Raw genomic sequence first — 17,068 nt, 5'->3', positions numbered from 1 at the left:
ACTGCCACTGATATTGCATGGGGCTGCCAATTTGTTTCAGACTGAAATATCACACATTAATGGCAAGGATTTCTTGTCCCAGTTGTTGACCTTTGGCACAAACCTACCCTCCCAGCAAGAACTCTTGAGGATATGCCTCAGACTGGCTTTGGCGGAAGCAGATGGTGCCATTGCCTGACCCATGTTGTCATTCTCTTCAAGGACAATACATTGCCAGTGCTTCTGAGCAGCAGGAAATGAACTGCACTATTTACCCTCACTATCAGAAGCACTTGATATACAGTCACGAGAGAGAGAAATGGTACCTATGTGTGCCCGCAGAGCCCTCTGTAAATGGAAGCAGGTGATGAAAATCAGAAGTTCATCAACACTGGCGACAATCTTCAGATACATTCACAACTGAACAATCAATGTCAGCTGAATTCATCCATGTTAATTCCTATGTGTGAATGTTACAGGTGTGGATGTACCCAGCAGGCCTGCTTCTCAAGGTGGCTGAAATAACCCTGTATCCACACCCCAACCTACACAAGACTCCTTAACTACCTGTGATTTGTCTCCCAAGTGAAACAACTCATGCTAACTTTGTTTCTCTGCAAAACAGAGAGATCCCTGCTCTCTAGGCACCCAAGGGTGGGTGTATTAACAGGAGCTCTATGTATCCCAACCACTGTGAGCTTTCAGACTGCCCTGGGTTTGCATAGTCCAATTATGTCAGCCTGAGAGTGCATACTAAAACCAGGAGAATCCCCTTAAATAACATATCAATAGATCCCAATATCTATTCAACAGGTGGCAAGCCTGCTATGGCTATGTCACAGGAAATAAAATAAAACAAAAGCACTCAGAGATATGGAAGTTCCTTAATTCCCAACCTCAAACAGTCCCTTTTGCAGACAAACTATGCAGTATATTTTCAGGGTCAGCTTTGGACCTGCACGTGGGAAAGATGGATACGGTTATCTGTATTTTCCACCGTAACAGCTGCTAAACAAATGAAAGAAGCAAAGCCTGAGAAAATTAAAAAGAAAAACATTTCTCAAATTGTAAGCTGAAAGATCAGAACAGATTTAAACCCTGCCCTGAGAGGCTGCTCTGCATAAACACATCAGAGTTCTGCTTAGAGGCTTGAAAGGCTCAAACTTCAAAACTGTGAATGAGACAACTTTGCTTCTGTTATAACCACAATGTTGACTCTCTTTACTTAAAACTAAGTACTTAGTATCAATTTACTTTTTCAAAAATCTTATCCCTCACTGCCATCTAGTGTTAGCTTATTATTTTTCAAGTTTGGCTTTATCCTGAGGACCTGGACATTTCATAGAATTACAGAATGGCCTGGGTTGGAAAGGACCCCAATGATCATCCAGTTTCAACCCCTCTGCTATGTGCAGGGTTGCCAGTCACCTGACCAGGCTGCCCAGAGCCACACCCAGCCTCACCTTGAATGCCTCCAGGGATGGGGCATCCACAACCTCCTTAGGTGACCTGTTCCAGTGCGTCACCACCCTCTGTGTGAAAAACTTCCTCCTAGTATCCAACCAAAACTTCCTTTGTCTTAGTTTAAAACACACCAGGTCTCAACAATCAGAACCTGGCCAAGAGGAGAACTTGTGGATGGGGCCTGTGAGGCACACAGGAGTATGTTTTTGGACACAGTCTTACAGCAAAGACTGTTTCCATGCCCCATCTCACTGTCTAAAGGCCAGGTATTCAACCTCTGCCTGAGGTTTGTTAAGATTAATTTTATCAATTAGCACTTACTTACATACCAAATGCCCACTCAGATTTTGTTAGGCAAAACAAGAACAGAACTTCAGTTTTATAAGCAAATATCTCCAATTATAGCTAGTGTGGATTTATGCCACAGATTTCAAAGGTATCAATGAATCTGGCTAATGAAAAAAATACTCCAAATGCTTCCTGAATAGTAACAAATATCATCTCCCGTTAGACATCAGGCTGCTGTCCACCATAGCAAGTACAGCATAACAGGTAAGAATAGTGATAACTTCTCCCCGTCGCTATTTTACCATGTAAGAATTAAAAGTCTTAAAGATGACATAAGGCAGTTGGATGGGAAGTATTTTTTCCTACTGAAAAGAGTGTCATCCATAGAAATGTTAAGGCTTGAGTTTTACTAATCAGCAGCACATCTTTCCATTGTTCTTGAGGACTGATCAAGTTTTGTACAGTATGAATCAATTTCTGGTAGCTGCCTTGAATTAAAATCAACTAGGATCGTAACTGTTCCTTACGTGAAGAGCTGATGTATATTAAACAATTAAAGAAGTTGAATGAATTCAAAAGCAAACTACAGAACACTGTAACTATATGCAGACATAACTAGTTTATTACCACTGTTTTTGAAGCAAATACTCAGATACTTGAACACAGTTTAATTCATGTTTATTTCCACATTTGGTCTATTACTGTATATTACATAATGCACTGAATATCCAGCAAACAAACAGCAAAATGAGACTGCAGATTAAAGAAACAAAGTCAGTTTTTATGGTATCAGGAAGGCCAAAATCACACTAGCAGTATAAGGACAGTAAGTGGTAAATTACTAGTATTCAGCATGTCATTCTACCACTTCTATATGCATGCAAGTTCAAATGATCCCTCTGGGAACTGCATATAGTTATCCAGAACATAAAATTATTCTCATCCTAAACTGCATCTTTGTAATCTCATTTATTTTGTTACGTTTCAGGTCTGATCCTGCAGTCCTTACTCAGCAAAGCTTCCAAAGGATCAGTCAAGTTAGTCTTTTTACTCCTGCTGTAGTCTACATAAAGCCCACTGGCTCTCTTGAAACATCTGATGAATTGCAGTTTGAACTTCTAAAAATTCTAAAATTCTAAAAAGTAATTGTAACAATAAAAAAAAACCCAACATAACTAAGCAGATAACTAATTGCATTAGGGCCAAATCCAGGAACTGACCTAGTTAGAAACCACAAGAATTCTAAGGACAGCCAGGTTGGCACCTGTTGAGTTAGGCACTTTCCTCATAGGTCAGCCTCTTTTGGGATCACAGTTCTAGATGTAGACGTCTTAAATCTTCTTAAATACTGCTTTGAGCACCTACATCCTTTTTTGGATCTGGCCTTATTTTCTTACTTGAATAAATACTGGTTCACATTGCTATTATGCACAGGCATTGAGAGAATTGACCCTAAAGAAAAACAAAATGTTAATATAACACGATATCACAGAGAAGTCTACAAGAAGCTGCTGCTCTTTTCTGTGCTTGGATTAGGCACATTTGATTTAACAGCTTTTAACACTGTATCCCATTTACTATTCCTATGTTCTAACTGCCTTTTCCTAAATTTGTGCTGAAATAAATCATTGCTGTCTTCATCCTCAGCCTCTGACACTATCTCCATTTTTTGTATAATCAGTTTAATGAGGTCATGTTGCTTTTCCAACAGTGTTGATATGTCTTTGAGCCTAAAAGGAGAGAAACAACAAGAAGAAACAGAAGTTGAAAAGCACGCATAAAGTAAGCTTTGCCATTTGGTTTCAAAGGGCAGATATCAATAGTCCTCAATCTCACGCTTCTCTTAACAAAGAATTTTATTTGGGGTACATTGAAGTTTTCAAGCTGTGCTACTTCTCCAGGTTTTAAGAAGTAAGATTAAAGAACAAATTTCTGGTTCTTGAGAAAAAATACCTTACTACATATTTAACGTAAGAGCGACCTCACTCTCAAATAAAGTAAAATTCTAAACATTTCCATTCATAGTTTTGACTTAAGTGTCTGGCAAGGAATAAGGACCAGATTTGCAACAGCAATTTAGCATTCAGTCATCTGAAAAACTTCACAAGTACTTTAGCAGTATATGGGACATGCTTACTGATTTCTTTAGAATCACAAACTAACTTAAGTTGGAAGAGACCTTAAAGACCATCGAGCTCCAACCGCCAGCTGTGAGCAGCACTGCCACCCACTAGATCAGGTTGCCCAGGGCCCCATCCAACCTGGCCTTGAATGTCTCTGGTGCTACCCAAAGAACTGCTACCCAAAGCACAACTGATACAAAGAGCATCAGTTAGCAGGCATACAGAACACATCTTCTTTTAAGAAAAAATGTAGGAAATAGTAAATGTGTCCAGAAACTGTCTTCATGATATTATGAAGCAGGCTTTTTCTGAAAATCTACTCTACAGAATGCCTAGCCTTACAAAATGGCAGCACAAATACAGATTTGCAGTGATTGAAAGGGCTCTCTATGAAGAGCAGTTTGGGACTGAAGCAGATTTACCACCTGACCACTGCAAAGTCTGTTACTGATTGTGTGTATCTGCAAACCAGTTGGAATTACACTAATTGTGAGTTTAAAATAACTCTGGAAAACCTCCATACACAAACCTCTAATTTAGAAATGAGAGTGCCTTTTCCTTATATATATATATAAGGGGAAAACAAGCCCGTCCTCTTTCTCTTCCATGGGATAAATGTATTTCTTTAACACAGACCTCTTTTGAAAGTAAATACATTACAGAATATGAAGTAAGTTAACATACCAGTGAAGTTTAATGAAGGACAATAGATACATTAAATTTCATTTTGTGGGTTAAGTATTGAGCTTTAGAATGCTGTTTTAAAACAGTGATATCTTTGTAATACAGGGCTCTACTTACTGCTAGAGTAATAAGACAATATATACCTGTATTTCTGCTTCAGAACTTCCAGTTCTAATGTTGTATCAGTGCTCTGTGCATCTGTGGTAGAGTCCTCACACCCAAAGCAATACTGGAACACACTCTAAATAAAACATAGTATCAAAATGAAACAAAGTACCGTAATCTGAGAACAGATTAATAATTCCAAATGGGTGAACTATAACAGACTCAACATATCTTAATGCTGGAATTAGTTTCAGGTATAAAGTTAGTTTTAGAATATTAAACATTCTTATTGCCAAATACACTTAATCAGAAAATTCAGTCTACCAACTGCAGATGAAATTAAAAGTAGACAGACAGATAAAAAGCAGCCAGAAGCAAGTACTTACATTTTCAGTCTGAATAAATTCTGTAACTTCTCCTGACTAATAACATCACCCACCTCTGAGAATTCAAAGCACTAATTATAGCTGAATAAGTTAGGATGCACTCAAACACTGATTTGTCATTTTAAGATCAGTCAAGCTATCATAGATTTCGAATCTTGATATCTTAATATTGATATCTCAAATCTTTCAAATGATCGAATCTTATTAATGCAAAATTGTCAGCAATCTGTGTACAAACTAAGTCAATCACACCGCATTTTACTATAAAATCTAGATTCAAATATTTACAACCTTACCATAAATCCACAGTATCTTGGTCTGTTAGGATAAACTGTGATTGATTCCTGGTCCACTCGACTAAGGAACCAAAATGGCAGCTTCTTCTCTAAGTTTGTGTGAAGATTAACCTAAACATTATTTTGCATTTAGAATAAGATATATTTTCTTAAGATAGTGACACATAATAACATGAAAATAACCAATATGTCAGTATATTCAAATCACAAGGCATTACATCTCAGAGGATGTGTACACAGCACACTATGGTACAATAGTTGATCCACGCAGTCCAGACACTAGATACCATGTGGTCAAAGCAGTATATAGTTTTCCACAGAGTAATTATTCCATACAGCTATGCACTCTTAAAACTAAAATAGTTTTAGATCTGAGTTAATTCTTGTGTAATGACTGGAACATTTCATTACTCTATGGGTTGCAGTATAGAATTACAGAGCAGAAATGTTCAAAGACTGAATACTTTTAAAAGCCAGTGATTCTGAGACTAAATAATGATGAGAATGATCTTTCCCTTTAACTGTGCTATACCTTTTTCCTAGGTTATGACAGAGAAAGTACACATTAAGAGGCCAAAAGAATCACTGTAAGGAAAATACTCTGGTGAGCAGTGCAAGTATGTTATATGAATGTCTTCTCAGGAGATGCCAACTTTCCTACATGCACAGTCCCTAGGTTTTCTCTAAAACTCTCTGGAAAAAGCAAAGCCAGGAGGGAACATGTGCAAAGCCACTGCTCCCTGGGTGAATGTTATGAATGCTCAGTTCTTCTCAAAATACAGACTTCAAGCAGAAGCACACAGGGAGTTTCTGAGAATATCTTGTGAGAAGTGATATTTATTCTCTATTTGACAAGTGTATACTCTGTGTATTTCCACCTGTGAAAAATCAGGCTTCAGAGACAACAAAAAGAAAAAAATTGAAAACTATTTGCCAAATCTACTATTCCTTAAAAAATAAATAAAAATGAAGAAAACTATATAGATTTCAGATTGCAGATTATGTTCTCGGTATACAAAAGCAGACAACTGAAAATAAGAGTTACTAGGTTTTCAAGCAGTGCTAATTCCTACAGTTATGTTATTGTGGTATGCTACTTACCTGCATTGCAATCCTTTTGAGAGCAGCATATTTTTGCACTTCAGCTATGTCTCCAACAGCCAAACCAATCTAAAAATAGAACACAGGATCAAAGATCCAAGAAACATTTTTATTGTGGGGTTTTTATTTTCCTTTGTAATCTGATCTGTGCTTTCAATTGCAACTGTTACATTTAAATACAAAATGACTCTGAAGTTCAACTTGTTACACCTGAATCTGGAAACATCACTCCTCTGTGCATATTTGGAAAATGGGTATCAAGAAGAGTAGTAAGCTTTTTCACTTCCAAATACCTGCATAGTAGTAAAGAAAAGAAACCTAGAAGAATTGTTAAGAATAAAATCCCTTATTTTGTGATTCATGATTGATATTTTTTGTGGAGTAGAATGTACCTTGACTTCTGATTGAAATACATGGCAACAGTAATCTAAAATCAAAAGCACAACAAACCAAAACCACAAAGATAGCCCTGCGCTGACTTGCTGAGTTTTATTGCTCAGCTCATAAGAAAAACCTGATTTCCTAAAAACAGTAGTTAATGGTCAGTGAAATATGGCTGAAGATGATTTACTTGGTGTTTGCCTTTCTGACTGTGAATTGGTTTTCTGATTCATTTTGTTCACTACAGGCAAATGAAGTAGCATATACTGCTGGGTAGCAGATGTGCAATGAAGATTTGAGATCTGTCTCTTAAAATAAAAAAAAAACATTATTTCTATTAGTTTATGATGGTAAAACAGAATGAGGGATTAAACAATTAAGACAATGTCTAGTTTATGGGGCAGGTATTTACCAAAGCACTTATTAAAATCATCATTCCCCATTTGTCTCAGTAGAGAGAACATAATAGCATACTGAAGCTTCAATCTGAATATGTATTTCCTTCCTGCTGAAAAAAGAGGGGCAGGGATTACATGAATCACTCTCCAGCATGAAGTTAGAACAAAATCAGGGAATGTTGGTTCAGAGAACTAGTCCCTTGCTGTAACATTTCTTCTAACATCTGTGTAAAGTCAAAGTGTAGCACAAACCAGAGGGACTGCTCCTCAGCAAAGACAAAAAACAGTTTCTTCTGACATTCATGCACTCGTCATATATACAGAAGCTGTTTTTTTTACTCCTTACAGAAACAGAAGGCTATGCTCCTGCCTATTCTAAAGGCAAACACAAAAAGTAGGGAAGACCCTCTTGCAGCTCAGCAAATTTCATCAGTTACTTAGTTATACAAATCTGAAGATACACAGGATAACCCTGCAACAATTAAGGGAAAGGCAACTTCATGTCACTAAATATATTTGTTTGCTACATTATGAATGAATGTTACACATCATTACTAAAGTAATTCTATATGTCAAAACTGCTTACAAGTACGCACACACACACACAAACGTGCTTAACCACTTCTGTGCATTAAGAAGCAGTTTACTTACTAGCAAGTTCATAAGAAGGATTGGAATAAGCAAAGTAAATATAATCAGAACTGTGTAACTCAGGAATGGATATGGCAATTCACTGCTCAGTAAAGGATCAAGGAATGCATCATGATAGTTTATGTCTCCCAGCATCATTGCAAATGTCTTCATTACAGAAAGCAGTGGCGTACTATATGTTTGCTGAAAAAGAAGAAATGAAGAAATCAACAAAAACTCAAAAAACTATGAAATTTGTAAATAGTTTTGAAAACTCTTTATTGAAAGGTAACATCTAAAATGATAAATAAATAACAAACAGAACTCAACTAACCTGTGAGCCCAAAAGGACAAAGAAACTCAGTCCAAAGGCCAATATCAGGAAAAAGAAAACAACAGCGATCCGAATCAAAGTCCTCAGAATTTCCCAGAACATCACAACGTAAATGCCATAATTTTCAAATCTAGGCAATAAGTGAACCAAAAGATGTAAGAAAAAATTATATACTGAAGTTAGAGTGCAATTTTAAGTCACTGTGTTTCCAACAGTTTGTTCTATGGCAAGCTCAACCCATTCCTGGCTTACACATCAACCAGATCTCAGAACACGTCGTCACAAAGCAGACTAATCTAGTTTTTCCCCCAAACCTGAACTCGGGAATTTATGTTCTGTACCAGATTCAAGGACCAGATAACTGTTTTATAATAAAACAGTAGCACAAGTGAGAAAATCCCTTCACAAGTTTCCCCCCTCCCTGAAATATTATGTGTGCCTCTAAAAAGATAAGCTGAAAGTAAAGCAAACCTAATCTTAATATAAATAAAGGTGTTTTTATTTGGTACCGTTCCATTGAGGTCAATATTGCTTAGGTTGCTTTGAGAAGGGATGGCCTAACTCAGAAAAATTATGCATACAGTAACTGTAAAGTTCTACTATCAACAAACAAATGAACAATATTCAGGGAAGAATAACATTTAATTTATAGTGAGAAAAATGGTTGAGCACTCAAGGAATTTTATTTTGAGTGCTTAGGTTCAATATCCATTTTGACTACAGGACACAGCAAAGGACAGAAGACAGGTCCATTGATTAGTCATCTAAGCTCAGACACATGTACAACGTTTGCCTACAAAGGCAATGTCAGAAGGAGATAATATCTTCATGACATTGCTTTCGCTGACAAACCTTATCCTTAAGTATATCAACTACAGTGAAATGCTCTTGAAATTAATCAACAAATAAACAGAGTCAATGTCAACTCACAAGATTATTTCATCTAATGTGATACTTTTACTGGGATGTGCTACTTTATAAATTGCTAAGAGAAATTATCTTCACTCAAGTTATATAACTATAGTTCATTCTCCTTTTGCCTCCTGTGATTTACATCCTTCCTTTGCAGCAGTATTTATGTGGGGGGAGGTCAATTATTTTTGTCTGAATTTTTTTTTTTTCTTAAGTGCAATTCTAGACATTCTTTAAACAAATACACAATTACTTCACATCAAAATACATTTTCTTTTTTCTTTTCTTGTCATCATCACACTCTGTGATGCTTTACATGAAAAACACAAAAAATTACAGTTTATCAGGTAAAAAAAACAACAACAGATCATTAGATCCTAATCCAGAAACTTGCATAGCTTAAATAAGTAAATAATAGAACTAACACAACCAGTTAAGCTCTATGGTATGTAAACTATCTGGAAATATTGAAAGTATTTATCACAGAGCATGTAAATAATTGTTACCGCTGAAGATAAATCAAGAAGTTCATCCAAGACAAGTACACAGCAATTGCTCCACATTCCCACTGCAAATGAGCTGGTGTGTTAATAAATAAAGAAGACACGAAAATTATGCTGGTACTATAAATTGTCCAGTCCAGTAGATTGGAGTAATCCAACAAATATTTCAATTTCTGGGATTTAAGAGAGATAGATACATATTTACAAGACATTCATCTTTAAGTGACTGAATTAAATAACACTATTTAAATGTTCTTCATGCTTTTAATCTTATTTGTAGGAATAAATTATATTTTCCTTGTAATCAGAGAAAAATCAGATGTATTTTAATATCAAATAAAGTGCCATGCTCACTGTGATTAATGCTATGAGTCTACTTCTGTATATATTTACCTGCTGAATGAGCTGAAATATTTCTTTGCAAATTCCCAGTAAACTCATAATTAAAACTAGACACATACACACTCTTGTGAAGTATGAGTCCTGAAATAAAAAGAGTGGAAAGCAAATCAGAAATTATTAAATGAATGTTTATTTTAGCTTTGCCTACCTTACATCATGTTCTGTTAAGACAGTATTAAGTTTATTTGAAGCAAGATAACAGGCTATAATTGTTTTACTAATGTTTGTTGTGAAATTCATGTCAATTACATTGTGTTTAAGTAATTCAAACCAAATAAGAAAGTTTGAGCATTCCTATGCTAAGCAGTTTCTGTTAACCAGTTAAAAAGTTGTGAATTGAATTGCTGTATTTAGGCAACATTTTCAGTACATTTTGCCTCTATATAAACATAAATTCTGCAGTTCATAACTTAACTATCACACTGTAGTGTAAGGAATGGCAACTGAAGTCTTTACAAGGTGCACAAACTGGAGTCCTGAAACCCTTATGTGGCTGTTCCCTTTGATGTCTCTATTTACAACCAATAAAAGAAAGGAACTTTATTGTGAGATACCCTATATTGGCATAGAAAACAACAGTGAATTCTGTATTTGATAAATAAATTGTAAAGTTAATTCTCCTCATGCAAGTTTTCTGCACATCTTTAACCTGAGTTAAGAGTCATAGAATGTCCTGGGTTGAAAGGCACCTTAAAGATCACCTAGTTCCAGCCCCACTTCTTGCTGTAGGCAGAGCTGCCACAAACTAGATCAGGCTGCGCAGGGACCCATCCAGCCTGGCCTTGAACACCTCCAGGGTTGGAGCTTCCACAACTTCTCTAGGCAAACTGTTCCATTGCCTCATCATCTTCTGAGTAACAATTTCCTCCTAATACCTAATGTAAATCTCCCCTTTTAACATTTTAAACCATTTCCCCTTGTCCTATTATTATTATCTTGTAAAAATCAGTTTCCCTCCTGTTTATAAGCTTCCTTTAAGTATTAGAAGGCCACAAGAAGAACCTCTCCCAAAGTAATACATAACACAGACAAATAAAGCTGTATTTGAATAGGCAAAAAAGACTTTACAGTTGACAAATATTTCTATGTCAAAATTTAAGAAAAAAGCCACATTGGTTTATTTTGTCTGAAAAATAAAAATATATGAAAAGCTGAAAAATTCACTGCTATCTATCTCTTTATTCTTAAATACACGTTATTCCTTTTTCATCATCTTTAAACGAACACTCACTTCATGGAAGAAACTGAAATAGTCACACCAGACACTAAGTTTTTAGAAAAGACACTGAAAATAAGAAATCATAACTAAAATTTATCATCAAAAGTAACTGCTGAACAGATAAATACTTCAATTCTATGTAGAGTTGATTATAAACAGTTCAAAATAATCATAACTTCTTCCTACAACCATTCTAAATGCATTGTAAAGAGAAAGAAAACTCAGTACCTCATACTCCAGCGGTCTTGCTTCATAGATTTCTGTTCCATTTACAGGTCTTCCTGGCTGTATGTGGGTGACCAGAAGAGTCAATGGTATCAAACCAAGGGAATAAATGCCTAAATTCATTAGATGTGCTCGAAAACCATAAGCCATCCTTGAAAGTAAAAAATGCTCCATGTTAAAACACTTGATAAATTTAGAAGGGCATGCATTTAAATTTAATAGCCAAGAATGTTTTCATTATAGGTATTTTTTCAAACATAATTTTGTGATCAGTGTTCACTGAGGTTTGTGTGAACTCTAGCAGGCATTCAAAAATATAATTTCTTTTTAACTTTATACTATTAGATATGTTTAGAAAATATGTGGAAACAAAGACAGTGGCTGCTTCTTCCATATGTATCAAAGAATCACTACTAAACTCTGTTACATTTTACATAAAAAATAGCATATTCTGGATACATTTATGAGTGTTGTATACAAAAGACATTGGTGCTATTAATGCCATAATAGTATTTGTATTTTACTAACAGCTCTAAGGTACAACAATCTTCATCCTGACATGTGATATTGTTTTTTATATACATTAAAATACACGTACCACTTCATTAGCAAATACTCTTTGCACACAGGATGACTGAGTAGCTCCATGCGATTATGTCGTACCATGGCCTACAAAACAAGAAAGTACCAAGGATCAAATTTGTCTCTTCTAGCTAAGTAACATGCTTAAAAAACAGGCTAGCCAACCTTCTTAACTTGATTATTAGCATAATGAAAACTACATTATCTTTTTAAGATAATGCAAAGTTCTTTTGTATACTCAAAACTATGATTCTGTCTTAGCCTACTGAGTCCTCTGCTTTCTCTTCTGCAGCTCTCAGTCTATTTCAAGCTTTAAAAACTGACACTACAGAGGCAGACAAACCTGGAAGACTAATTAATTATCTATGTTTTTAGGAGTCAACATTTTGCTAGCCATAGATGTGAAATGACCAAGATTTTCTAGTTACATTTAACTATAAAGTAATTTATTTATTATTAAAAACTACACCAAATCTAATTGCCAACAGTAAGCCCGAAAAAGCAATCAAAAGAAGCCAGCAAGATCAGTCTGTAATGTTCCTGGGAAGGAAAAAAAAAAAAAAAAAAAAAGTTAAAATTAACTGGCTATGTGTGAGAACAGCAAAACTTGTTTTAGGCACAGAAATTTTTCACAATCAATGCATGGAAACAGTCAACCCTGTCAGCTTTTTCTATGCCTTTTCTTCCAACTCATAGTCCTTACAATTGGAGCATGGTCTTATTTAACATGCTGCCTGACTGTTTCAACACATTGTCTCGAAACATTCATAGTTATTTACATAAACTAATCCTGAAAGAATTGCTATGTATTATGTAAACTATATGAACTTGAACCCATACTTCATTCTAAGATACTTTAAATGTACATAGGTAGAGAATTTAGAGAAGGGATGTTATGATAAAATATAATAAACCCTTGTTTATCCCAAACAAGGCAGCATGGAATTATGTCAGAATAAAATAAAATACTTACATTTAAAATGGCCAGTGGTTCATAGAAAATATCTTCAGCTTCCTTTAATTTCTTGTTAAGTGTCAGGGGACATTGAAGATATCTGAAGTTGTATTCAATCTGAACAACAAAGATTAGATAATATGCTGAATTTTAAAAAGCTTATCCTGAGAGAAAAAAAAAAGTCTATCATATCATAGTGTTTGTAAAGATGATATTTACAAATTGTTGGTCAGTCTGCCTGTGAACATGACATCGAAACAAATATGGCTGCGACATAATTATATTAAATCTTTTATATTGCAATAGGAAAAAAAAAACAAAAACAAAAAAAAACATTAAAAATATCATTCATGTAACTAGAGTTTGCTTTAATGATGACTTCAAAGAAAAGCCCAAAGATCAGCCACTTGTGTTTTCTGGTAAGATCTGATATTAATCTACAGGCACACCATGTCAGTAACATCATACCAAGTTCACAGACTTTAAGATATTTGTAGTGATTTCTTCCCAAACTTTCATGTATAAATATGTACTTCTTCCAGCATCAAACAGTGAAGAGAACTGAATTACTGGCTTTGCAGAGAATAACACAGACAAATGTTTGAAGACTGCTAGAATGTGACTTTAAGGTCTTCCATGAACTGAGGTGAGTTTTTTTGTGAATGTATTTTAAATGCAGTTATTGGTGAGTAACTGTTGAATTATTCGTGAACCAAGTTAAAGCAGTTTCAATTTATGCCAGGATGCTTGTGTAGCTATGGAAAATACTGAAGAGGTATTAAGTTTACACCCAGAACTAGTAGTTAAAAGTCAGGTTGATGGTTTTCTAACTTAATATTTATCCAGATAATGTTCTGTTGCTAACACATTGTCAGGAACATTGTGATATATTTGACTCCAAGATCATAAAATATACTGCTTTCATACATTTTTTCATCCACTTACATAGAAGTCTCGACTTGTCTTTTCTTCCGAAGACTCAATTATGCAGTTGTCCAAAACCAGCTTTGAAGATGAACAGAACCATGAATAAAGGTGATACAGATAACACTCATCAATAAGAACAGAAAGTTTGGGCATGAAGAAAAAGACAATCGAACACAGCAGTCCTCTAACAGAAGTGATGATTCAGTCAGGTTTTATGGTGTGTTATACATACAGAAAATTCCAAAGTTTACATATAGGAGTTCAATAATGAAATTATGCATTTTACAAGGCTGTATCTTTGTTTATAGGTATAAAATGGAAAGCATTTTTGAATATATACATAACAAGCAATTTTAATTTAAAAAAAAGAAAAAAAAGAAAAAAAAGAAAAAAAAGAAAAAAAAGAAAAAAAAGAAAAAAAGAAAAAAAGAAAAAAAAAGAAAAAAAAAGAAAAAAAAGCTTTTCTCTAGCTTGAATTAAGAGTTAACTCAGAAGGTAAAATTACCTCAAATAGCTTTGGAACCAATTCTCTTCTAACTTTCATCATTTTTATAATCTTTTTAAATATATATGCTATATGTAATACACAGGGAGGCTGCTTTTATCACTCCACTTTCTCAGGAAGCTAAGATCTTATTTCTGTTTCTAAAGAAATTCAAGAGACCAAACAGGTCCAAAACTATCACGAAAACACAACTAAATCAACTTTTGAATTTATGTTTTTTTTTCTTATTTTATAATATTCCATGTTATTGAGAACAGCATTAGAAAAACAATGGTGATTGATGCAATGTAACAAAGTTTGAGTTATTTTCATGCAGCTGTGTCTTTAAAATGAGCAGTAAACTTACTTTAAATGAATCAGGAAGATACTCGATCATTTCCAGCAAAGGGCATTTATTGGCATTAGAATAGTGAGAGAATGTCAGAACAGCTTCTTCCCATCTACAAAAATAAGTTGAAATTATTGAAGAAGAATTAGTTGCTTCTTTTTTAAATTAAACTCGTTAGAAATTATTCAAGTTTTACTTTAGATATCATCTTGCAGATCATAATATGTAATGTTTATATACCACCAAGTGGAAAATCAGCTGTAACTGAGTAACACTCTAGATGCTTCTTTGAGAATGATTCATATTTATTCCTGCTATCAATTAAACAAAAATGTGTCAACTATGCTAAGAACTTCTCAAGAATAGATGTTCTTCTTTGTACTCCATAGGGAACTTAACTAAATCTGTAATCTTGGATTGCAAGATGAGCTGAATACTAATAATTATCTCAATATACTGGCAGTGTTCCTTCAGCACTTACCAGATGATGTGAACATCAGTCAACAGTGAAATGTTTTGGTCTGGAAACAGAGCTTGATAATATTCTAATGTAAAGTAGTCTACACTGTAGTTGAACTGCCACATTTTAAAATATTTGTAACACATCTGTAACAATGATTTTGAAATCACTCCCTTGAATGGTGTCAATCTTATCTACTGATTAAGAGTCTGAATTGTATTGTAACATTATGTGAAAGGGCTAAATTACACACATATGCAGAGGGAAAATATGGGAAGGATTACTTAATTCATATGCCTACATTTGCTTTTTTGTTGGTTGTTTTCCTTCCCCAGAATATGAATACTCGACCTAACATGAAAAAAAACATGCCGAGTAACTTAACAAGATTTACTGACTCTCACAAGAGTATAAAACAATATCTGATATTTCAAAATAATAACTCATTAAACAGCAGGTTTTCAAAACTTATCCTCACTTAAAACAAAACCAAAAACAATTAAAAATGGAAAAATAAATTCAAAAAGTGTTTTCTGTGTATCTTACCTTTTGTGCAAAATGACAGCTGACACCACATCTTTCCTCCTGTTGTGTATTGCTTCATGGAAAAAAGAAGCTACTGCTTTGTTCAACAGAATTTTTGCACCGTAGTCAAGAAGTAACCTTACTGCTTTTGCATGCCCTTCTTTTGCAGCTAGGTGCAAAGCTGTGTTCTGGGAAGAAAAGCAGAACAGTAATACAACAGTAGGGCACATTTAAAAAAAAAAAAATGTACATATTTCCATCCTTCTTTCTCATACTGAAAAGCCACACGATACACTCAGTTACAAGTTCTGAATACCTTTAATGGCAAAATTAAACAGTAGAATATAGTTATAGAGATTATGATACAGACAAGTTCTTTATTCTAAGTTTCCAGTCACAATAGCATTACATTAAAAGAGGAAACTCAGCTGTAGTTAAGAAAGGCCAATTCAGTGATACCTTTAATTTTTGTAGCTAACAGTGAGGGACAGATAAGTAAAAATGATGGTATCTGTACAATATTAATATGCAGTACAGGTAAATTTCACACAGTAGGTTATTGAGTTTGATTTGATGTTGGATTTCTTTTAATCTGTATGATTTCTTTAAATTTAATTACCAATGCTTTTACTAAATAACAAAAGTACTGATGCACTGTAAAGGGAGCAAGATGTACAAGTCCAACATAGTTTGTATTTTATGTACTCTGTTGGTCTATTTATACTTTTCCTTGTTTCTCACAATTAAGAACTAGATAATAATTTCATTAAGAATAAGCTACTCTACATGATGAACAGTGATGAAATATATACTGACTTTATGTAGGACATATGCAATAGTGCTACTAATTGTATACCTCCAACATATGCTTTATAAGTAACAGGAGATGACAAACAAATTAAATTAAGTGAACACATACCCCTTCTTCATCCACTTTGTCAGTACACTTCACATTAGTATCCAATATTATCTGCATTGTGCGAGTGTATCCTCCGAAGGCAGCATGATGCAGGGCTGTCCAGCCTTTATAGTCACTTACATGCAGAAGATATAAAAATAGTCATTATAAATGCAAACCTTCATCCCTTTCAAATAAATTTCATTGCCTTGCCCTTTGACTATCAACTACTGCATCAATGCAACAAACTTTCAAGTCAGTAAAAGTATGCAGGTCTGACTCTTCTGTCTCTCCTTTTATATACATGCATGCACTGTACCCTTTTTAAAAATTATTATTATTATTTTTTTCAGATGTTTTTCTTAGAAAATGACTCAAGTACAAGATTCGGCTACTAATAGCTAGCAACAGACATGGCATAGATCACGGCCATACTATAGAATCTTGCTTTTAATGAC

General features: G+C 34.5%; 1 protein-coding gene across 1 annotated transcript in view; it reads right to left on the bottom strand.

The window, feature by feature from the left end:
* Positions 1–2,622: 2,622 nt before the first annotated feature.
* The window catches only part of TRPA1 (transient receptor potential cation channel subfamily A member 1), a 31,168-nt gene continuing 16,722 nt past the window's right edge, over positions 2,623–17,068 (bottom strand). The window contains exons 13-27 of the mRNA XM_072329639.1: positions 16,632–16,746; positions 15,734–15,900; positions 14,746–14,839; positions 13,913–13,972; positions 12,986–13,084; positions 12,029–12,099; positions 11,434–11,581; positions 9,978–10,067; positions 9,588–9,757; positions 8,170–8,299; positions 7,857–8,039; positions 6,427–6,495; positions 5,326–5,436; positions 4,682–4,779; positions 2,623–3,461 (exon numbers count right to left, since the gene is read on the bottom strand). Of these exons, the coding sequence (XP_072185740.1) occupies positions 3,230–3,461; positions 4,682–4,779; positions 5,326–5,436; positions 6,427–6,495; positions 7,857–8,039; positions 8,170–8,299; positions 9,588–9,757; positions 9,978–10,067; positions 11,434–11,581; positions 12,029–12,099; positions 12,986–13,084; positions 13,913–13,972; positions 14,746–14,839; positions 15,734–15,900; positions 16,632–16,746 (1,837 nt within the window). The 3' untranslated portion in view covers positions 2,623–3,229. The remainder of the gene's footprint in view (positions 3,462–4,681; positions 4,780–5,325; positions 5,437–6,426; positions 6,496–7,856; positions 8,040–8,169; positions 8,300–9,587; positions 9,758–9,977; positions 10,068–11,433; positions 11,582–12,028; positions 12,100–12,985; positions 13,085–13,912; positions 13,973–14,745; positions 14,840–15,733; positions 15,901–16,631; positions 16,747–17,068) is intronic.

The sequence above is a fragment of the Excalfactoria chinensis genome, chromosome 2 (assembly GCF_039878825.1).
Source record: "Excalfactoria chinensis isolate bCotChi1 chromosome 2, bCotChi1.hap2, whole genome shotgun sequence".
Taxonomy (NCBI): Eukaryota; Metazoa; Chordata; class Aves; order Galliformes; family Phasianidae; genus Excalfactoria; species Excalfactoria chinensis.
The sequence above is the reverse complement of the archived record's forward strand: the minus strand, read 5'-3'. Positions and strand labels throughout refer to the sequence as shown.